Here is a 23,395-nt window from a genome sequence, read left to right as displayed (position 1 = left end):
GTGGTTTAGTTGCTAAGTCGTGTCCGACTCTTTTGCAGCCCCATGGACTGTAGCCCACCAGGCTTCTCTGTACCTGGGATTTCCCAGGCAAGAATACTGGAGTGGATTGCTATGTCCTCCTCCAGAGTATCTTCCCAACCCAGGAATCAAACCCACATCTCCTGCATCACAGGCAGATTCTTTACTGCTGAGCCACCAGGAAGCCCACTGTCTACAGGAGACCTAGGGCAAGGAGGACAAATCGCACGGTATTTCTCCCCCCTGGTCACAAAACAACAACACAAGCTTTTAAAAACACACCAGCAGACAACCCAAGACACTCGCCCCGTGTAACTTTAGAAAAATCTATCACACTCCTCAAGTACAGTAGCTTGTTTCAAAAGCATAGATAAGCAGGCTGCTGCTGATCAATCATGGAAAAGATCACCTTCCCTGGCCTTCTCCAGTCCGCTTGGAAAGCCAACCTCTCCAGAGCACTCAAAACAATCCAATGGGAGATACAGATCTCTCTCATCCCTCGTCCTTTCCCCCCACACCTCACTTCTCATGGGATCTAACCACTTTTCTGACCCATGGAGAAATTACAAGGAAGAGAAAGAGACAGACACAGGGATTATTCTGGAGCCTGCTTTTTCAGGCCCCAGCCTCGGAGAAGCCTCCTTCCTTGTCGGGAGACCGAACTTGGCTGAATTTGGACTTTTCTTAAAAACAGAAGCAAAGAGCACCTAAGTCTTAGTCATTTCAGAACCCGAGAGGGAGAGCTTCGGTGGTGGAGGTTTGTTTTTTAATAAGAAGGGAATGGCCGGCTGGAAACAATATCCTTTTTAGGCACACAGAATCGGCTGCATTTAATATAACCCTGGGTCAGTCTGTGAAAAACAGGGTGGCTAAAGGCCTCATGCTGATTTCAGACCGTGGGCGTGTATCACTGTACATTTTATAAAATTAGCTACAGTGCAGCCTGTGTGTGTGTGTGTGTGTGTATGTACACGCAGTGAGGCTGACTTTTACAAAGTAAACAGCAGTATGTACCCAGGAAGCTAAAGATCAGTATCAAGCCAAAGTCTGATTTTAATTTATGAAACTACCTGGTAACTACAGTGATTCTATCCCAAGGTGGGTCCTTGAGGAATGATAAAGCCACCTGAGAGGCCCTGCTTCAGCACCTAGTCACATATACTATTCTCTAATATCATAAAAGGGTAATTTACAGATGGAGCATAAAAATACAAAACTTGCTCCTAAACAGAAAGGGGAAAGAGGCTAGAAACTTCAGTCCATCAAGTCTCTTAGCTATTTCTAAGGTCTGTGCTTAGTTTCTTATAAAATATGACAAAAGACATTTCGGTTACCAGGAACCATAAAATATTTTGTACACATGGCCCTAGATGGCATGCATTACTGAGCTACACCTAGAAAGCAGGAAATAGAAAAGAGCCCATCAGAAACAGGGCACAGAGGGACTTCCTTGGTGGTCCAGTGGTTAAGACTGTGCCTTCCACTGCAGGGGGCGCAGGTCCGATCCCTGGGTGGGGAACTAAGATCCCACATGCCAGCAAGGTTAAAAAAATAAGAAAAAAAAAGAAACAGGACACAGCGACTTCACTGACAATCTGCATCTCTAAAATGTGATTCTAGAGTGCCTTTACTAGGCCAAAATGGGAACGAAATCTGAGGAAGAAAAGCAAAAACAAAACCACATGTCTTACCATCACTAGGCCTGGTCTGCATTTCTTTCGGATAAGAGGAAACTGAAAATCCACTCCTTTACCACAAAGCTCACGGTCTTGTGAAAAACCTTATTCTGGAAAGCCTTTCATGCCCCCAAAAGTCCTATTTTGTAGGTCACACTCTCATTACCTTGTTCTGCGATCAGTCTGATTAAATTATAGAAAATTACTAATACATCACTCAGAACAGAGACAGAAGCTTCCAGCCTGTTGTGTCTGTTTCCCCATCCTCCTCTCCTAAGACTCCCGCAGATATTCAAAAAAGAAGAGTGGAGGAGAGACATGGCAACTTGGAAAGGGGACGGCAAAAGGATGTATCAACCTCCTCCCAGGACTAAGCTGCCCTCAGCGTTCACAAAGGGCGTTATTGACCAGTCACAGAAACCAAGAGAGCTTTTTACGCTGTGACAATCGGGGTTCCACCATCATTTCCTCTGCGTCTTGTCATCTTTTGAGTCCAAAGACACCACTTTGCATGAAATGGCCAGGCTTTGTGATACTGGCTGAGTTTTTCTCTTTGGGGAAACAAAATCATTCAGACACAATCTCAACTACTGGGATTACTAAATAAATGGGTTTACCACCAGCCGGGGTTACCGCCCCCTCCCCCCCATTTCAAATCCGGTCTTTCCTATAAGGATATCTTGACATTAATTAATTAAAGCCAACTTTTAACACCAGAAGAAGCCTGCCTGGTTACTCCACCAACACAACACAATCCCTTGGCTGTCTCTATGGCTTTTGTCCATCTAATTTTATAAGCCTCGCGAGATGAAGATTTTCCACACCTCCCTAGGAACTCTCCTAACAGGCCATTCAAAGACTCTAAAACCTCAAATGCACAGCAAGCTTTAACACTGGCCAAAAGCTGTCCAATTTATACTTCCCCAACGTGATTTATTAACACTTGGTGCAGGAGACTTATCAATTCACACCAGCTGTGTCATCCCCAGCACGAGATGGCAACACATAGACAAATTAAAAATCAATTTTTTTTATTAGAAACTATTTTGAAGCATTAGAAGGAACCCAATTTTGAGCTATCTTCCTCACTTTTAGCAGCAAAGCTCAGTGGACCTACTTACTGTATGAGGAATACATAGAAGAACAGATGGTCATTTTTGCCTAGAATCAGGCAAGCCTGCTTTGTGGTGTTGCAGAATCATCCACAGTGAAAGACTTTACTCTTTCAGATTCAGAAAATTTCCCCATGGCCCTTGTCTAGTCAGGAGGTATTGTCTGGTTACTGAAAAAATTTAGTAAGAATAAGTAAGGGAAAGATTCAACCTTCTGTCTTTCAAGAGACATACAAAGACACAAAAAATATAACAATAAGGCATCCTGTTGCTTTTTAGTCATTTTGCTTCCCAATTTTACGAGAAGGCAAGAAAGAATTTTTACAAAGTTTTGTTCATGACAAACACAATAACCTGTTCTGGTCTTGACCCGCAACTGAGTAAACAGTGAAAATACTGGAATAACAAAACAACTGTTTTATGAACTTTTCCTTTGTGCTCCCCCTTGGGAATAGGCATTGGGCAGCTTTCCAGCAATAAACAGAACAGGGTCTAAACGTGTGCACGTTTAGGGGTAAGTTGAAGCTAATGAGGAAATCTTAAAAGTGCTGATGGCACCAACGGTCAAAGGATTTACAGATGCAACCAACACACCCCTCTCCAGTTTGTGATCCCAAATGGAATAATGTTCACAAAGGGCTGAGCCCCAGGCCTGGCCAATAGTCACTGTGTCAGTTTCCCTCTCTTCCGCTTTCTTAGGCTGACAAACATTTTTAAACTCTTCAGTTTGGGGATTCTGCTAAAGATAAGCACATGATATAGCTCCAAGGACCTCCAGGACACGGTATTGGACCCTGTTAATGGAAAGAACTTTTGTAAAAGAGCCATCAATCGCAGCAGAGTCATATTTAAATCCCCAAACGATAATCACTGCTCTAGGCCAAGAAATAAAGGCCTTGTTTTGAATAATAATTTTGAGAGCCACTTCTCAAAAAGAGTTTAACACCCTTGGTTTGGGGTCACCTCTGAAACCTAGTCCAACTCACCTTTTTCACTCACAGCCAGTAAGATCACCATTCAATTCTACAGGACAGACCGTTTGTTTTTCTGCCCATGTATGAGGCCCATCTAACAGAAAAAAACGAACCCTCACATACACTTACTTCGGAGGCCCAGGAGGAAAGGACTGTGCAGAATTTTAAATCAGAAATCTAACGCTTAGGTTAGTAGTGTCAGGTTAAAGGCTCACCCATTCCCCAAAGCTAATTCGGTTCTGAATGGTCCCATGGGTGTCTAGCTGAACAGAAGCAGCTAGGAAACCTTAGCAGGCCGAAGCCCAGCCTGGGGAATTGCTGGGACTCCGTGCCAGAGGCTGAGGCTCACCCCAGACTTGGTATCAGATAATACCAACTGCTAGTCTGGATTTCCAGGACTAATCTACTCGAGGTTGGAACTTCCAGGTTCCCTGGTGTCTGTGCTATACAGTGGGAGGACTCTGGGCTTTGTAGATTCACACTGTGGTTGGCTACTATCATATTTAATAACACACAGAAAGAGTTTATTCGTAGCAATGATTCACAGGGAAGGGAAACAGAAGCATGGTGGCGGGGGTTACCTAAGAGGAAGTAGAAAGCATTCTAAATTTTCTAGAGATGTAGTTACCACAAGTTTCTTTTTCTTGTAATTCTAACGTGAGTTTCTTAAATGTGTTTACAGGTTCTCTAAATTTTAAAGACATTCTATCAATAGTAGCTCTTAAGCACCTGTATTTACTCAGAAGGCTCTTTGGTTTCAAAAGCAGTTCCTTCCCATCTCATCCCCCTCTGACCCTTCTCACCCTGAAACTACTCACATCACTACTTTCTTCTATGGAGAAATGCGAAGTCTGCCTCTACATAACTTCTTAAAAACTCATGATGACTTCTATTAGGGCAATCCATCCCCAACTCACTATATTTTAACTTTGATTCAAAACGGTTCTCCAGAGAAAGAAAAATCCTGACACCCTCCCTCCCCCACATACACACAAATAAACAAAGAATTTAGCAGTCACACCAGAATTTAGGACTACGATTATATTCTACACTAAACACAAATGAACACTAATTTTACCAAAGTCCACCTCACTACAAGTTCCTTCAGCACTCACTCAGCACTTAAGGCAGTCTGGGGTTACTGTCTGAATTGCAAAATACACCATTTGCCCAGAAACTGCTCTCAGCTCAAATGCAAACTGCTTACAAAACATGTGTAAACCATGCTTAAAACAGGCTGCACACATCCACAAAAATCCATTCAAAGCAAAGGTAAGTGGGAAAAAAGCATCACAAATTGGGCTTCTCTTTAAAAACTGGAGGCACTTTTACGGTGTTTCCAAAAGGTAATTGCTTTTTACTTCGGCAAAAGTCGCTTTATGTGACTGGGAGAAGGAGTTGATTTTTTTTTTTTTTTCCTTTAAACCGAGTGTATAACAGTATTCAATTAGAAAACTGGGTGGGTGGGAGAGCCCACTGGCAAAATCTAACTCAATCACCAGGCCCCGGCGCCCTGGAGAGGCCCACCCAACACACGAGCTAAAATGGAGCCTGAATTTCCTCTCAGACGGAGAGGGTAGTCGCACGAGGTCAGGGTCAAGGTCACCAGCAGGGCAGGCTGCAGCTGCCCGGCTGCAGTACCCACAACGGGAGGGAAGGCGTTCCATCTCCGTCACCACTGAACAGATAAATCCCTTCTCCGCTCCTACCCTCCCTCTCACCCCGCCAAGATTTTTTTTTTTTTTTTTTTTTTAAGGAGAGAAGAAAGGAAAATGACCAAATAACCTCACCGCCCTGGTTTTCGCACACCAGCTCATCAGCGCCCAAAGTTGCCATCTAAGGGCAAGTTCGCAGAGAACACTGAAGCCCGTTTTGTCCGAGCAGGGCAAGCCTCTCCCGACCGCCGCCCCCCTCCCCAGGATTCCTGCCTCCCGTCCCTGCCCCCACGCGCCCCCGAAAAGAGCTGGGAAGCGCGGCGGGCCGGCCATGTGCACGCACACACTTCCACCAACTGCTGCGAGTTTTCTGTGAATCGCGGCGCGGAGCCTCCCAACTCGCCCTCCCCGACTCCGCCGCCTGCTTCCCTCGCACAAAATTTCCCGACACACGCAGCCGCCTGCGAACGATTTTATGTGCATATATATTACATATGTGATATTATCCTCAGAACCTCTAGCGGGCAGGCGAAGAAAGGACTGCACAGGGGCATTTTTTTTTTTTTAAAGGAAGGGGAAAAAAAGCACAACCCAAGCTCTGTGCGTCGACTCCTGCGTACCGGGAAGGGGAAAGAAAGAGGAATGTTTGCCGAGCGGGCTGCCTGCAAGTGCCCTTGCTCGCCACTTCGGCCGCGGCCCGGGTGACACGGAGGCGCCGGGGGGCGCCCGGCCCGAGTCACCCGCGCCCCCTGCCCGTCCCCCCGGGCCGGCACCGCCGCGGAGATTTCGCGAGGGGGAGATCGATCGCGCTGCCTGTCTGCAGCGGAAACGCACACGCTCACACAACCCGAGCCCGAGACACCATAACCTTAACCCTTCCCCCACCCTCCGTGAACTTCAGGTGACCGACCACGTCGGCCTGACACCCCGGCGGGCGGGCGCTCCGGCTCCGCTCCCGCCCCCAGCCCGGGTTTTGCAGGATCGGGCTCCGAGCAGCGCCAAACCGCCGAGAGAGGGGAGCAGTGCGGGGTGGGGGGGGGGTCGAGGGGGGAAGAGAAGAGAAATTGACCCTCCGTCTCCCCCGACCCCTCCCTCCGGCGCCTCCGGCGTCCCCTCCTCCCCGTCACCCCGCCCCACGCCTTCTCCCCTGCCCCCTCCTCCCTGCATTCAAGGAGCCGGGCGGCCCCGGGGGATATTTTTAGTTGCTTCTTTCTCCTTCACTTTTAGCTTTAGCAGCATCTCGGAACACTCAAAGCGGAGAAAGATGGGGGTGGGGGGTGGGGGGTTGAGCTGGAGAGGGAGTGGGGGAAAAGTTAAGAGACTCGCAAAGAAAAGCCGGAGGGAGGGCGGAGAGGGACCGGGGGCGCGGGTGGAGGAGGGGACGGGGACCGGGCCGTGCCGGCGGGTGTGTGTCTCCAGTTGGTGTGTGTGGCTGCAGCCGGGGAGGGCTACGATGCACTTTAGTCCTGGACTCTGCTCAGGCTCGCCGGGGAGGGGGGTCTGAGAGCCCGAGTCTCGCCCGGCTCCGTCTGCTCCGACTGACCCCGCATTTTATTGCGGCCAGGAGCCCTGCTCCTCCCTCCCCTCGGCTCTGCAGGGACCTCGCGCGCCGCGAGCCGCCCTGCCTCCTGCCTCCGCCTCGGCACAGCTCCCGCACCCCACATCCGCCCGCCGCTGCCCGGCCTCGCCCCCCGCCCGGCCGCCCCGCGCCCCGGCGCGCCCCCTCGCCCCGGCGCCGCGGGAGCAGCCGCCCGGCGGCGCGTGTGTACCCGTGTGTTTGTGTGCGGTGCCCCCACACCCTCCTCGCCGCTCCCGCCTCGCCCGCCCCCGACTCCCCTCCTCCGCCGCCACCTCCGCCTCCTCCTGCTCCAGCCGCCGCCGCTGCCGCCGGCGGCTCCGGGGCCGACCAACCCCGGCGCAACCTTTAGCCGGAGACGGACCTCTCCCTGGATCCCGTCCCCGGCAGGCGGCCGCGCGCCCTCGCTCCGACACCCCCAAACGCCATGTCACGGCCCCCCAGCCCTCCGCGCGCCCCGACCCCCGCACCTTCGGGCACCGGGGATCCGCAAGGAATTTTTTTTTTTTTTTAAAGATTCCAACCTCTCCCACCTCCCCTCCACCCCCCGATTAAAAAAAAAAACCCGGCATCCACACTACTCCCCTCCTCCCGTCTCTTGCCCCCTCCCCCCAGCCACCCGGAGTGAGGAGGGGGAGGGGGAGGGAAAGGGGAAAAAAGCCCGATCGCAAGGAAAAAAAGAGGGGGGTGAGAGAAAGAAAGAAAAAGAGAGAGAGAATAGAAAGGGCACGGAGCTGATCATCACCAACATGGCTGCCTCAGCATAGACCTAAGCGAGGAGTAACCCGGGCTGTGTCTTTGTCGGTTTCACCTCTGTAACCCTAAACTAATGCAGAAAACAACGGAGGAGGCTGCGGAGAGGAAAGAGGAGAGGGAGGGCGAGAAAATGGCACGAGAGGAGGTGGAGAAGGGATGACTTACGTGAGGGAAGGCGCTTGGGCTGCTCCTGCTTCCTCCTGGGCATTTTCCCCCTTTTCTCACATTCTCCTCCTTGGTTAATGTGAGATCAAATAAACCCCCGTGGGGGCAGAGAGGCAGACACTGGCAGGAGCGGGGAGGTAGTTGGGGGGCGGGCGGGCGGGCAGGGGGAAACCCCTTCTCTCCGGTGTGTGCAATGGGTTGAAGCTTGTTTCCTGGAGCCAGAAGAGGGGTTTTCTTCTTTTCTTTCCTTTCTTTTTTTTTTTTTTTTCTTTTCCCTTTTTTTTTTTTTTTTTTAATTTTTCGGTCGTGCACCTGGCTTGTCCCCGAGCGTAATATTCTTCAATGGAAACAGATCTAATAGGTGTGAGTGTGTGTGCATGCCCTGTGCTCGCGTGTGTGATGGGAGGTATAAATAAATGAGTGCCGGTGCGGCGGCGCCTATGGCCGCGCTGTGTCTCCGAGCCCCTAACACTAATGTCGGGATCAAAGGGCAGCGGCGGCGGCAGCACAGCTCACAGCTCGCTCTCTTGCTCTCTCTCTCTCTTTTTCTCGCTCTCTCTCTCCTCTCGCGCTCTCTCTCCCTCTGTCACACACACACACTCACACACACACACAGAGGCACAGACTGAAGGAAAGAGCGAGAGCTAGACACGCGCACACACACACAGCAAAGAGGAAGGTGCCCTAAGGCTCCCAGGACGGACTCAGCCTGGGATTTGCAATCGCTCTGTCTGGAAAGAATGGGGGGCGCGCGTGCGGGGGTGGGATGGACTTCTGCGAATTTATCCCGCTACTCGCCAGATCTAGGGGGAGAAAAAGTTTTTCCCACTCTTGAAACGAAGATTAGTTCATTATTCTTCTTGATTTTTCCAGAGGAAAAAAGGGGTTTCTCTTAACTTTCTTTTTGTTGATTAAACTACATTTTGTTCTGTGTAAAAATTCTTCAGGCTTTTGCCACTCAAAGAACTGCTCTCTCACCTCATCACCTGAAGTCTGTGGAGGTGACAGTCTTCCACGCAGTCTCCAAAAACGTTCCAATAAAAATAACGAGAATAAAAAGATAACATATGGTGAAATCAGTAACTAGGTGGATGGACTACGCGCCCGGTCTTGAACTGTCCAGTGGAGTTAAAACTGGAAAATGCCTAAATGAAAATTACAGCTTCTTGACAAAGGGGGGATAAATAAGATTAGGTCACCCCTGATGTTTGATTTAACTGCTACATGATACTCCTACAGTGCACACAACAATCTTGACTTCTGAAATTTACTTTTTTCCCTACTATAATGGAGGTGTGTGAAGCTTACCCTAAAGCAATTCCAGTTTGCATTATGAGCTCAATATAGCAGTTTTCATTAACTGATACATACTTTCATTACTTTACAAATCACACATCTTTCTTCAAAGAGAGACATAAAGGGGAAAAAATAGAAAAGGATGGGTCTCACTCCAGCACAAAAGGTATTTGGTGAAAGAGGACTGTTCTCTTTGTGACTTGCAGTCATTTGGATAAAAGTTCACTCAGAGGTTGTTAATGATTTAAACTCCAAAATCTGCTACTATAATTGAAGTAAAAAACGGTCTGAAGAAGAGTTGTTTCATAAAACTCTCTTTGTAAGAGAAAACTTTGAACTTAGCAGAATACATTATATGTCATGAGTCAGATGTAGCGAAAAAATAAAAAAGGTGCATTATTTAACTACATCTTCCCTTTTTAGCTTTTTAAAGCCTCTGACTCATCATCTTATTATGTTAAATATTTTCTTACAAATTTTAAAATAGACTTTTTCATCAAAGAAGGTGGAGGCACGGCAAAGACACAGAACATTAAAATGACACTCCATACGCTTACATGGATAGATAACGCCTCTTTGAGGTTCTGACTGAGTTTTCACAACTGGAGTGGTGTTCAAGACAGTGATGGGGGTAATTCTATAAACACCCCTTCAAGAATAACAATAAGCTTTCGTATTGCACAGTTTTCTTAGAGAAGCTTAAAAAGTGTTTTATCTCCCAAAAGATGTTTTTCATTGATAGTGAAATCTCAGGATGAAACTCTCACTGCTAGCTCCCCCGAAAGACCTAGCTTCCCAGTGACAAGTAATGCTATGTGAAGCAGGTTTTGAAACACCTGCTTGAATTCAATCTAAAGCCAAACAGAGAGCAGTCAGGTTTGAAATGGAGCATCAGTGCTTAAACCAACTCTTACTTGAATATTGGCTTAAGTGAACTGATGAGCTTGCAGACTCGGGTTCAATCCCTGGGTTGGGAAGATCCCTTGGAGAAGGGAATGGCAACCCACTCCAGTATTCTTGCCTGGAAAATCCCATGGACGGAGGAGCCTGGCAGGCTACAGTCCATGGGGTCTGAAGAATTGGATACAACTAAGCGACTAAACAGCAACAAACTGGTAGTTAAGTCTCTTCAAGTTCCAACTTGAAGTAGAACTATCTTCCAACCCAGATAAAATTCAACGTAGGCCATGATTTTTGACTACCATTGGTAGCATTGGGCATGATATTAGTATATGAATGGTAAATTAGATAAATTTTTACATCGACTCATTGCCTTGAACATGTAGCATCTCTTGACCTAACACAAGATCAGCAGAATGGTCACAGCACTTCACCACTGCTCACTCCAAGCCTGTAGCTGAGCTATGGAGGACTATCACTCTGTACAGACACACCATCACCTCTTTTTGAATTGCCAGCTCTTTCCAATGCTTCAGTTCAGTTCAGTTCAGTTCAGTCACTCAATCGTGTCTGAGTCTTTGCGACCCCATGCTTAGTACCTTATAAAAGAAAACACACTTTAGGCCTTTCCTCAAAGTAGAGTACATTTCCTGCAACCTTTTAAAGGCATGCAGACAAATGCTATCAACATTTAATTATATAGGTGTTCTATCAACAGCCAAAACCATTTTAATTGAATTTGTTCATACCTCTGCCTCTTTCCAAAAATCATTTGAAGTAGCTCACAGCAACAGAAAATGGAAATAAGGACAGAACAACTTATGTTTTAATCTCAGCTTGGAATCTCGGCTACAAAGCACCCTTCAAGGGCCCTGCATCTCCCCCTCAAAGCCTAGATGTTTAGGGAACACAAACTAATTTTAGCATTTGACTAACCTAAAAATATTAGGAAGATAAATAGCTGGAGGTTACTATAATGGATTTCAAAATCAAGTGGATAAATAATTCGGGAAATATGTACCTTTTGGATGCCTTTTCCCATGAACTTGGATTACTGTTGACTATGGTCATCAAGTTGTAATATTCTATATGATTCACCCTTGTGGCCCAAGCTTTTGAAAGCATATTTTATCTTAATAATTAGAGTACTCTCTCTACCTCCATCTCTATCACCTCTCAAATGTAAGATTAAGATGGATTTTCTCAGAATTGTACATTCTAAGACGATGTTTCATAAACACTCTCTCTCCTAGGAGTAATTCTATCCTTCCCCAAATATTCCTAAGGGTGGTAGACAGGGGAGCACCCTCCCTAGAATAATGTGTGGGCTAGAGAAGTCCCTGAGATCAAAACTCTTTTCAGAATATTATTTGCCCTTTTATCTGTGTTGACTGATGCTTAAAAGCAATGGTAATAAAATGCTGGCAACTTAGCAGCTCAAATCAAGACAATGACACAAAAATGTGTTGTATCAGTGGTCATTCTCTTCTTCACTTAGAGAAAAGAGAAGAGGTTCATTTAAGAATGTCCTTGATGGAGCAGTAAAAGTTATTAATTTTATTAAATCTCAACCCTTGAGTGCAAGACTTTTAAATATATTCTTTGTGACAGAATGTTAGGTACATATAAAGTACTTGTGCTGCACACTGAAGTACATTGTTATCTCAAGGAAAATCACTCTTGAGATGGTTTGATATAGCTGCTTTTTCCATGGAATATTATTTTTACTTGAAAGAATGACTGACAAACTGTGATTATCCAGACTTGAGTATTTCTCCAAAAATGAATGAAATGAGCCTGTAACTTCAAAGAAAACAATTCATGATATTTTTTGGTAATGATAACATTTGTAGTTAGGAGTGAAAATTAGAATTTTAGACAACTGTGTCTATCACTGTGACTTTCAACAGCTTCCTGATATAGACTTCCCTGATGAGATTCATAGTGATATTAATGAATGTGACTTTTTGATATTGTGTCAACCTTTTGGAAGAACTGAAGAACTCAGTATTTTCCAAATGACCAATACATGATGTTGCAAAATCATATTGTAGTAAAGATCTATTTAAAGTACAAGATAAACCAAAGGATTTTAACTTAACAGTGTAAAAAGGTCATTGACGTGGTTTCAAATTTCACACTGTCAGTAACTTTTAAGAAACTACCACTCATGAAGTTTTAGTGTTACATCAAAGAAAAATATCTACAATTATCTGAAAAAGCTATTAAAATCTTCCTCCTTTCTTCAACTACATATCTGTGTGAGGCTTGATTGTCTTCTTGTGTATCTTTAACCAAAGCAGCATATCACAACCGATTGAATGCAAAAGCAGATAGGAGAATCCAGCTTGTCTTCTAGTAAGCCACACATTGTAGAGATTTGCAGAAATGTAAACTAATGCCACTCTTTTCACTAATTTTTTTTGTCTTGAAAAATATATTTTTCATAAGAATGTGTTAACTTGAATTACACTTATTGTTGTCATTATATAGGAATTAATAAATAACTATTTTAGAAGTTCCACAGTTGTTATGTAGTATATATCAAGTCATAACCCACATAAACAACAGTTCTTTGGAATCCTCAATAATTTTAAGCATATAAAAGATCCCTAATTCCAGAAAGTTTGAGAACCACTGCCCTAGAAATAAGTTGAGATACAATTAAGGGACAAAAGAAATTCTATGGGTATTTTACTTGTCTCCAAACCCAATTGTAAATATGATACACTTCTGAAAAAATGAAGCCCTCTTATCTTCAGGAAATGAAAGTTGGTTCTGTGGGTCCCAAGACTGGCTTCTCTTATGTGATTTCTCATGAAATGCAGAGAGGATGTATTAGAATTCTCCAGAGAAAACCCAGTTAAAAGAATTTGCCTGCAATGCAGGAGACGCATGAGACACTGGTGTGATCCCTAGGTCAGGAAGAGCCTCTGGAGGAGGGCATGGCAATCCACTCCAGTACTCTTGCCCGGAGAATCCCATGGACAGAGGAGCCTGGAGGGCTACAGTCCACAGGGTTACACAGAGTGGGACTCAACTGAAGCAGCTGAGCACACACTTTTTCATTCATTCATTTACTTATTTATTTATTACAGATTGACTCATGAGGTTATGGAGGCCAAGAAGTCCCATGACCTGCCAACTGTCAGACAGAGAACAGGTAAGCCAATAGTATAATTCAGTCAGAGGCAAACGGCCTGAGAACTGAATTCAAAAGGCTGAAAACCAGGAGCTGCAGTGTCCAAGGTCGGGAGGAGAGGGATGTTTCAGTTCAAGTAGCGAGACTGAATTTGCCTTTCCTCTGCCATTTTGTTCTGTTCAGGCCCTCTGTGGGTTGAACTATGCCTACCTTCGCTGGTGAAGACAATCTTTTCTACTCAGTCTATGGATTCAAATGCTCATTTCTTCTGGAAACACCCTCACATACACACCTAGAAGTATTAATAATACCAGCTATCTGGGCATCCCTTAGCCCACCCAGTTGTATGGACACATAAAATGAACTATCATAGAGGGCAGGCTTCCCTCATAGCTCAGTTGGTAAAGAATCTGCCTGCAATGCAGGAGACCCCAGTTTGATTCCTGGGTCTGGAAGATCCCCTGGAGAAGGGAAAGGCTACCCACTCCAGTATTCATGGGCTTCCCTTGTGGCTCAGCTGGAAAAGAATCCTCCTGCAGTGCGGGAGACCTGGCTTTGATCCCTGGGTTGGGAAGATCCCCTGGAGAACGGAAAGGCTACACACTCCAGTATTCTGGTCTAGAGAATTCTATGGATTGTATAGTCCATGGGGTTGCAAAGAGTCGGACACGACCGAGCGACTTTCACTTCACTTCATAGAGGACATGTAGGTATTCACCAAGTGCTGTTGGTACAAGTTGTTCAGCTGGGTGGAGAGGCTGGTTACTCTGAACAGAGGACCCAACCCTCTTCCAATCTCAGACCCCTTAGGACAAGAACATCACCTCTCTCTCTTTCTCAAGGCCTGAGCTATCTGCCTCAAGAGTTAAAGCAGGGACTCTCTTAACCCCCAAAGTGCTCCAAATCTGACATTTTAAATAATGAGTGGCTGTCCCAAGGCAGAGATATGGGTCTGGCGTCTCTCCTGGCCTGAACCTCACATGTTATAAATCAGTATCTGGTGACAATGACCAGCCATCACACACAGAAAGGGGAGGCCTTTGTTATCATGTGTGCATATGTTCTGAAGAGGCCAGGGCCTCGCTGGGATCAGCAAGTTTTGTCACAATTTGGATTCACCGTGTTTTCAAAGGTTGTGGACGGACAGGCACATGATCTGACAGAGAACCTGGCAAAGGTAACATTTCTGGGCATTTTGGAGGTCTTCCATCCAAATTCTTATGCTTGAGGTCTTTCCCTTAAACTTCTTCCCCATAGTTCTCCAACTCAACACCGTCTCGGAGTGCAAGTCATATTTAGATTTAGTAAGTTCCTGATCTCTGCCCTCTGTGATCTTTATTTCTCTTACCTTCCTATAGTGACTAAGTCACTCAGTCTTTCCTTATTTATTCCAAACTTGAACCCCAGCTGAATCTTAAGCCCCTGTCTCCCAAGTCTCATTGCTAGGATTCATAACGTATCTATCAGTTTAGCTTCCCTGAGCCTCATTTTTTTTTTTAATCTGCAGTGGATTAAAAAACTCCCCTAAGCAACTGCCCCCCACCACCATTTTCATGCATTTTTCCAGCTGATTTGTCTGGTCACTTAATGTACTTCTTTGCTGCGTGACCCAGTCACCCTCTGACCTGCCTCAAATCATACTGCTGTCTCCTTGCAAGACTTGCCTTGTGGCTTCTCTCAGAGCCCCTCTCTGGCTACAGTCATCTCTGATTCAGTGTCTCTACAATGTCTGTCTTCCTTGAGTCGGTTCTTCTCGCCACCTTCTTCTCCCACCATGGGGCGCCCACCCAGGGCCTCTCGGTAAGGTTGTTTACCCAACTCTCAGGTCAAGGAACGCCCTGCTTAGACTATAGCATCATAGGGCCTACTGCTACAAGAATAGCACAGAACAGAATGATAACACTTTCCCGTTCATGATTGTTGGTGATCAGCAAATAAAATGGGAGCAGAAACCAATCAGAAAGTTTTCTGTGGGTTTGCCTATATTCTTTCCTCCATGATTGCTATCTTTGTAGTCAGTAGTCACACCCATCTGCCTCTATCCTTTTGTGATTTTGCCAAATTTTATGTAGTCAGATATCTCACTGACAGAAAGACCAGTTTACCTTGAGCTTCAGCGGTGTCTTCTTGGTTATTGAAGGATTGGCTATTTCTTTTTTATTGGATTACAAGTCATTTCATACAAAACAGCAAATGATAATGCCATGGGAATCAGCTATTACATGCTCTCTCACTTCCATCACTTAACCTCATACTTTATTATTTTTAATAAAGAGGTAAATAGAGCTTTGAATTAGAATCACAGAACTTTGTGGCCAGAAGGTACTTGCGGACCACTTGGTTTATCCCTGGTATTTCACAGACAAAGAACTTAGAGGGACTGAAATAGTGGGGGGTGATGCATCTAGCTGAATTCTCATTAGCAGCTGTCTGCTATTCCAGAAAAGTAGAGCTCAAACATAGGATAATGTGATGGCTTCTTTGTCCAGCCTAATGGATTTAAGTAAACCTGCAAGAACTTACAAGCATTTAATATAGCAACACACAAAATGAGGAAACTGAGTGCCTTTAAATATTGTACCTGGAAAACTCAGCCTAGATTTATTATTTTGCTAGCTTCTGGAAGGTTCTTTTAAATATGAATAAAGGACAGCTGTGGGGACTACAAGAAACTTTTAAAATTGCAAAGAAAAATTCACAAATCGTAGCGATAAACTCTACCTAGAGAGTACAGATGCTGTTGATAAAAAATGGAAATCTTCAAAATAAAAGCAGAGGAGAGGAAGTTCCCATTCTGAGCAGAAATGTTATAAACATTTCAAAATAAAATGTTCATACCATCATGAAGAGAGTGTTTATGAAGCCCAACTTCAGATCCCGTGTTACCCCATGGTACACTTGGCCTTGGCTAATTGTCTTACAGAAGTCTTTCAGTGAGGGTCATAGGTACTTTGGAAGGATGTCAATGTACCAGTGCAAATGTATTACCCTTAAGGCAGAAACCATGAGTCACCAGCCCAGCTCCCTGACAGCAGGTCAAAGGGTCATTTTCACGTTGGAAGAATGGGCCCTCTTATGGCAGCAGCTTTGGAAACCTCATTCTCCCTCCACGTTGCATTCATGAGTCCCATTCAAGGGACACGGGGAAAGTGGAACATTGTGAAATGTTCAGGATCAAAAAAAAAATGATACCTCCTAATTGCTCAAAACAACAGGGAGGAACAGCATGGCTAAACCACAATACACACACTTGTTTTGGCATCTGAAGCCCGACTGGTTCAGCAAGTGTCCTCTTAGTAAACAGACTCTGGTGAACGGATTAACAAGTTCGTGTGGAGTTACACTCTGACAGAGGAGCTGCACCGGACATTTTACTGTGGGAAACCAGGGACCCGGGGGACTGGCCGCCATACAGCTCCCGCTGAAGATGTCCTGAAAAACAGACTCCAGGCATCGCAGGAATTACTGAATTTCCAAAGGTCATGCCTCTAGAAATTTGCACCCCAGGAGGTGCGAGCTCCTTTTGCGCCAGGTTATTTGTTGTTTTAGAGAAAGGTTAGGTTGCTTCAGGCATTTTTCTTTCTTTCTTTTTTTTATCTTTAACATATTCCAACTTCTCAGAGACTTTGCTTCTTTGTAGGGTGTCTATGAGAAGCTTTGTTGTGCCTTGGCATAATATAAATGTTTTGTCCAGCAGTATTTCTGTCTGAGATCAACACAGTGACATATGGCAAAGCAGGGATGGGGGAGGGCACACTCTACCGACAAGGGCTGTCTAATTCATCTTCACATCGACTCTTTGAACCGTTTCTTTTTTTTTTCACTTAATGGCTGGGGAAACTGAGGCACACCCTTTTAAGACGCTACTCAAGGCCACTTTCACTTGCGGCTATAGACATTATAATTTGATGACCAGTGATCTCTCGCCATCAATCAGGCAGAAACCCTAGGAACAGATGGGCCAGGTGTCATGCCCTAGAGGCCAAGAGATTCCAGCTTCTTCTAAAACTGAAGAATAGTTGATTTACAATGTTCTGTTAATTTCTACTGTGCAGCAAAGTGACTCTGTTATACATAATATGTACATTTTTTTCACATTCTTCTCTGTTATAGCTTATTACAGGCTATTGAATATGCTATACAGTAGGACCTTGTCGTCCATCCATTCTATATAAGAGGCTCTAACTTTTTGTCTAGGGAGAAGGGATAAGCCTAGATGCCCTGGTACTCTCTCCAGGAAATGTTGTTTCCAGTTTCCTGAAAGACAAGTATGAGCTCCCATGTAGACATCCACTGTTACAAAGAAGAAAGTCATCTCTGCAAGCAACCAGAATGGTTACCAGCAGAGATGGACATGGACCTCACTGTTGAGATCACATTGTACTGGCTTGTCCATCTTCGCCTCCTCCATTCTCCTCCCTCCCTGCCAGATTCCAAGCCCTAGGAACTGACCTTTAGTGACTATATCACCCAACCTCTCTGTCCGGCTTGATGTACAGTTGGCTCAGCCAATAGGAGGTATACTTGTGGGAGGGAAAATGGTAGGAGGGCAGAGGGTTAGGCATATTTCTTTTTTCTTCCTCCCTGCTTTGATGCCTTGTCTCTGAGTGTAGCTCTATCTCTTCCTGAATACAGTGCAGCTCAGACATCACTGAACTTGGGATAGATTATTTCCTCCCCTTGTTTTTTCAGCCTTAGATGTGGTAATGGCTCTCCATCATTGCCAGCCTCTGGATGCCTCATCAGCCCTCATATATTCCCATAACCTAAACTCACCCACATCCTGATAAGCAGTCCCTTGGTTAAAGACTCATCATTTGAATTATCTGAGGTGAATTTCATTCACTGCCCAAATCTGGACTGATCCAAGCTCCTTTCATTCATTCCCCAAATATTTAATAAGCATTGTCTTTAGTCACTCAATTGTGCCCAACTCTTTACAACCCCATGGACTGTAGGCTCCTCTGTTCATGGTGATTCTCCAGGCAAGAATACTGGAGTGGGTTGCCATGCCTGCTCCCAGCAGATCTTCCCAACCCAGGGGTTGAACCCAGGTCTCCTGAATTGCAGGCAGATTGTTTACCATCTGAGCCACTAGGGAAGCCCTTAATAAGCATTACTCTGAGCCAAACACCACACAAACTATTAGGAATGCCATGGTGAGCAAATAGATATTATCCGTGACCCTGAGAATTTACAGAACTCCAGGGCTTATTTTAGTTAACCCTTCTTTGCTATTTCCCATGAAACTAACCCCCCCACCACCTTTTTTTGTGGTTTTTAAAGTATGGAAATTTTCCAGGTCAGCCAAGAACTCTGAGAACAGGGAACAAGGCTACATGAGAGGTAACAATAGACCCTGGCCCAATATTGGCTTCCCGGATGGCACTAGTGGTAAGGAATATGCATGCCAATGCAGTAGACACAAGAGACCCAGGGTCAATCCCTGGGTTGGGAAGATCCCCTGGAGAAGGAAATGGTAACCCACTCCAGTATTCTTGCCTGGAAAGATCCCATGGACAAAGCAGCCTAGTGGGCTACAGTCCGTGGGGTTGTAGAGTCAGATGCAACTGAGCACTTGTGAGCTCAATTGCCTGATATTAGGCACGTAATTACTAGAAGCTATGAACTGAATTTTGCCTCCCGCCAAATTTCTATGTTGAAGCCCTCAATGTGATGATATTTAGAGTTGGTGCCTTTGGGAGGTAATTAGATTTACATAAAGTCATGAGGCTGGGTTACTCAGGACAGGATTAGTGCCCTTTGAGAAAGACACACCAAAGAGCTCTCATTTTCTCTGCCTCTTTGTCTCTCTCTTCCTCCTTCTCAGGAAAGGCCATGTGAGGACACAGCAGCCTGACAACCAACTGCAAGCCAGGAAGAGAGTCCTCACCAGAACCTGGGCATGCATGCTGGCATCCTCATCTCAGACCTCCCAGTCTCCCGGACTGTGAGAAAATAGACATCTTTTGTTTGAGCCACCCAGTATATGGTATGTTGTTATGGCAGCCTCAGTTGACTGATACAGTAAATGAAAAAAAAGCAAACAGAATCATTTTCCCAAAGGAAGTCTTGACCCTCTGCAATCTAGGACCATATCAGTTCTGAGCTCTGAATAAATTCTGAGTGACCTAAACAAAACTGCCAAGTGGGCCATATTTGTCTCTAGGACCCATTCCTTACATTTCCTCTGTCCTTTCTCCTACCCCCACTCCCACATATTTGGTGACTTTTTACCCTCTCAGCACTCCTTTTAGCCCCGGAACACCCACTGTGCTGCTCACCAAAACTACCCTCTCCTTTTTTCCTTTTGGCCATGTTTTGAGGTTTGCAGGATCTTGGTTCCCTGATCAGGGACTGAACCCGTGCTCCCTGCAGTGGAAGCGTGGAGTCTGAACCACTGGATGGCTAGGGATGTCCCCAGACCTACCCCTTGCTGACAGGAGGAGCTCACAGTCTTTCTTCATCCAGAATATAACTGCTCCCTTGTTCCCCATCTCCCAAGGTAGCATCATGCTTTTATTTCCCCCAAAATTATAGCCAGTGGAATAAAGAGGGCTATTCATTTTTTTTCTTTTTTACTTTGGGCATTATTGAAATATATTGCCATAATTAAAGTTTTTTTAATTTAAAAATTGTAGGCAGTTAAGTGTATTAGCTGCTCTATGCCAGCGTCTTCAACAGTGCAAATAGCTTATACTTTTGTTTCTTCCAATAGGGATACACATAGAGGAGCCCAAAAGTACAAGATGTCACAGAATAAACATGGCCATCTTTCTGGAATGCTCCTTTCACCCAAATATTTGTTGGCAGAGAGTTACATAATCTAATGTTCAAATAACTTAAAACATGCTTTAGGTACCTTGGGTTTTCTCCTAGAAAATGGGTAATGACAGCCTTGTCTTTTCCCTAGGACACCGGCTTAAAGGAATCCAGTGTGTGAAGCCGTGAGCCCAGTAATTGTTCCTTGTGGCACAGACTCTGTCATGAGGGCCAAACTCTAAATGCATTTTAAGTTACAATTCAAGGTCTTGGGACTTCCCTGGCAGTCCAGTGGTTAAGACTCTGGCTTCCAGCGCAGGGGGTGTGGGTTCGATCCCTGGTTGGGGCATTAGCATCCTGCATGCTGCAGGGTGCAGCCAAAAATGAAAGAACACTGGAGTGGTAGCCATTCCCCACTCCAGGGGATCTTCCCGACCCAGGGATCGAACCTGGGTCTCCCGGATTGCAGACAGATTCTTTCCTGTCTAAGCCACCAGGGAAGCCCAAATACCTACACACAACATTGTAAATCAACTACACTTCAATAAAAAAATTTTTAATGCAAGGTCTCAAAGAAATTTTTCCCGGAACCCTCTTCAGGCTCTATCCCTACATTCCCAGAGGATGAGTTTTCATTTTCTTTGGCTACTAGAGGAAAAGTTTGAATATATTACCTCTGCTTTCTAGACTCCCCATGCTTTATCCCAGAGCAGCAACTTTAATAGCAGGAATTTTAGGCATTGTGGCATTCATTCAGTTATAAATTTCACTTATAAAACATTTATTGAGGTTTTCATGATTTGATTTGTTTTAAACCAACCTATTCTCCCTCTTCAACCCCCATTGTTGTGCCCGAAACAAAATAAATGACCCAGTATTATTTGGCATTCACCTGACATAAATCATAACCCACGTTGGATTGCTTGCAAGTCTGTGTTACAGTCCTATGGAAAAAGTATAGTTCTCAGTGAGGACAGCTCTTTCCCTTTTAACACTTCTCTTTGTCTAAAACAGATAGGCAAGCAAAATCTAAAAATATAATAATAATATAAAAAACAAAATTTATCTTATAAACCCGGACTTTCTCTGAATTCAGAGAAGGAATGTTACACCAGAAAACCATACCAAACCCAAACAAAACAAAGCCCATATATACAAATTTTGATAATGTTTAACCAAGTCTTAGGTTGGAATCTTATCCTTGAAAGGACTAAGGTCACGAGACAAATACAGTTGTCTCCATGCACTTTCAATGAATGAATGCTTTTAGTTATACCCTATTTCAAGTACCTATGTCACCCTGTTAGTTACTATATCAGACAACACATTTATCTTGACGTGAAACATACTCAATAATTAATAGCAGAGAATGCAGGGCAATCCCCAATAAACATCCCAGGCCAACTAAGCTTTGGGAATACAGTATGAAAAAGGAAACATGGTTGCTACTGTCATGAAGCAAATATAATGACAAGTCACTGTCTTTTTACTAAAAAGCATCTAAGGAAAACACATAAGGATTTAATCCAGTTATTTTTGTTTAAAAATTAACAAAACAAAATAACTAAATGTATGAAATTTGGGAAAAATGATAAACATGATAAAATCTATTTCAGATGCTTTGGTCAAAGAGTTTGTATCTTATTGAAAATTATTTAGGTACATTAATCACCTAAATTCACAATTCATTTATAACTGAGTAACTTATCTAAATGGACAGCTAGGGTTGGAGGGTGGTGGGTGGGTTGCACACTGTTGAACAGGTCAGTGAGGCCACCTCTGGTTACTCAGCTCCAAGAACTGTGGACCCTTTGTCACATGCCTTCCCATCTTTTAAGAGAAGCAGGAAATCTAAATTTTGTTGCAAAATCTCCAAGCAGTGAGACATATATACCAAACAAATTATCAGTTCAGTTCAGTTCAGTCGCTCAGTCGTGTCCGACTATTTGCGACCCCATGGACTTCAGCATACCAGGCCTCCCTGTCCATCACCAACTCCTGGAGTTTGCTCAAACTCATGTCCACTGAATCGGTGATGCCATCCAGCCATCTCATCCTCTGTCATCTCCTTCTCCTCCTGTCTTCAATCTTTCCCAGCATCAGGGTCTTTTCCAATGAATCAGCTCTTCACATGAGGTGGCCAAAGTATTGGGAGTTTCAGCTTCAGCATCAGTTCTTCCAATGAATATTCAGGACTGATCTCCTTTAGGATGGACTGGTTGGATCTCCATGCAGTCCAAGGGACTCTCAAGAGTCTTCTCCAACACCACAGTTCAAAAGCATCAATTCTTCGGTGCTCAGCTTTCTTTATAGTCCAACTCTCACAGCCATACATGACTACTGGAAAAACCATAGCTTTGACTAGACGGACCTTTGTTGGCAAAGTAATGTCTCTGCTTTTTAATAAGCTGTCTAGGTTGGTCATAGCTTTTCTTCCAAGGAGCAAGCATCTTTTAATTTCATGGCTGCAGTCACCATCTGAAGTGATTTTGGAGCCCAAAAAAATAAAGCCTCTCCCTGTTTCCACTGTTTCCCCATCTATTTGCCATGAAGTGATGGGACCAGCTGCCATGATCTTAGTTTTCTGAATGTTGAGCTTTAAGCCAACTTTTCCCTCTCCTCTTTCACTTTCATCAAGAGGTTCTTTAGTTCTTCTTTGTTTTCTGCCATAAGGATGGTGTATCAGCATATCTGAGGTTGTTGATATTTCTCCCAGCAATCTTGATTCCAGCTTGTGCTTCATCCAGCCCAGCATTTCTCATGATGTGCTCTGCATACAAGTTAAATAAGCAGGCTGACAGTATAGAGCCTTGATGCACACCTTTCCCAATTTGGAACCAGTCTGTTGTTCCATGTCCAGTTCTAACTATTGCTTCTTGACCTGCATACAGATTTCTCAGGAAGCAGGTCAGATGGTCTGGTATTCCCATCTCTTTCAGAATTTTCCACAGTTTGTTGTGATCTACACAGTCAAAAGTCAATAAAGCAGAAGTAGATGTTTTTCTGGAACTCTCTTGCTTTTTCAATGATTCAACAGATGTTGGCAATTTGATTTCCGGTTCCTCTGCCTTTTCTAAATCCAGCTTGAATATCTGGAAGTTCATGGTTCACATACTGTTGAAGTCTGGCTTGGAGAATTTCGAGCATTACTTTGCTAGTGTGTGAGATGAGTGCAATTGTATGGTAGTTTGAGCATTCTTTGGCATTGCCTTTCTTTGGGGTTAGAAGAATTTTTTAGTCCTGTGACTAATTTTTTAGTCCACAGATTTTCTAGTCCTGTGGCCACTGCTGAGTTTTCCAAATTTGCTGGCCTATTGAGTGCAGCACTTTCACAGCATCATCTTTTAGGATTTGAAATAGCTC

The 23,395-nt window shown here is 44.6% G+C and overlaps 1 protein-coding gene and 1 long non-coding RNA gene across 9 annotated transcripts in view; one reads left to right on the top strand and one right to left on the bottom strand.

Moving 5' to 3' along the window:
• The window catches only part of ZNF827 (zinc finger protein 827), a 186,520-nt gene extending 177,925 nt beyond the window's left edge, over positions 1 to 8,595 (bottom strand). For 3 of the 8 annotated variants that reach the window (XM_043485141.1, XM_043485162.1, XM_043485156.1), the window contains exon 1: positions 5,571 to 5,703. In XM_043485141.1, coding sequence (XP_043341076.1) covers positions 5,571 to 5,616 — 46 coding nt within the window. In that variant the 5' untranslated portion in view covers positions 5,617 to 5,703. Of the gene's footprint in view, positions 1 to 5,570; positions 5,724 to 7,932 lie in introns of those variants that run through there. The other 5 variants (XM_043485170.1, XM_043485146.1, XM_043485114.1 and 2 more) reach the window with 4 other exon arrangements.
• Positions 8,596 to 16,630: 8,035 nt separating this feature from the next.
• Positions 16,631 to 20,243, top strand: LOC122437672. The gene is made up of 3 exons (XR_006268386.1): positions 16,631 to 16,749; positions 19,101 to 19,262; positions 20,184 to 20,243. It is a non-coding gene; the product is annotated as an uncharacterized LOC122437672 (long non-coding RNA).
• The last annotated feature ends 3,152 nt before the right edge of the window (positions 20,244 to 23,395 follow it).

Source organism: Cervus canadensis, chromosome 1 (genome assembly GCF_019320065.1).
Source record: "Cervus canadensis isolate Bull #8, Minnesota chromosome 1, ASM1932006v1, whole genome shotgun sequence".
Lineage (NCBI taxonomy): Eukaryota > Metazoa > Chordata > Mammalia > Artiodactyla > Cervidae > Cervus > Cervus canadensis.
Note: the sequence above shows the minus strand (reverse complement) of the source record. Positions and strands in the feature narration are given on the sequence as shown.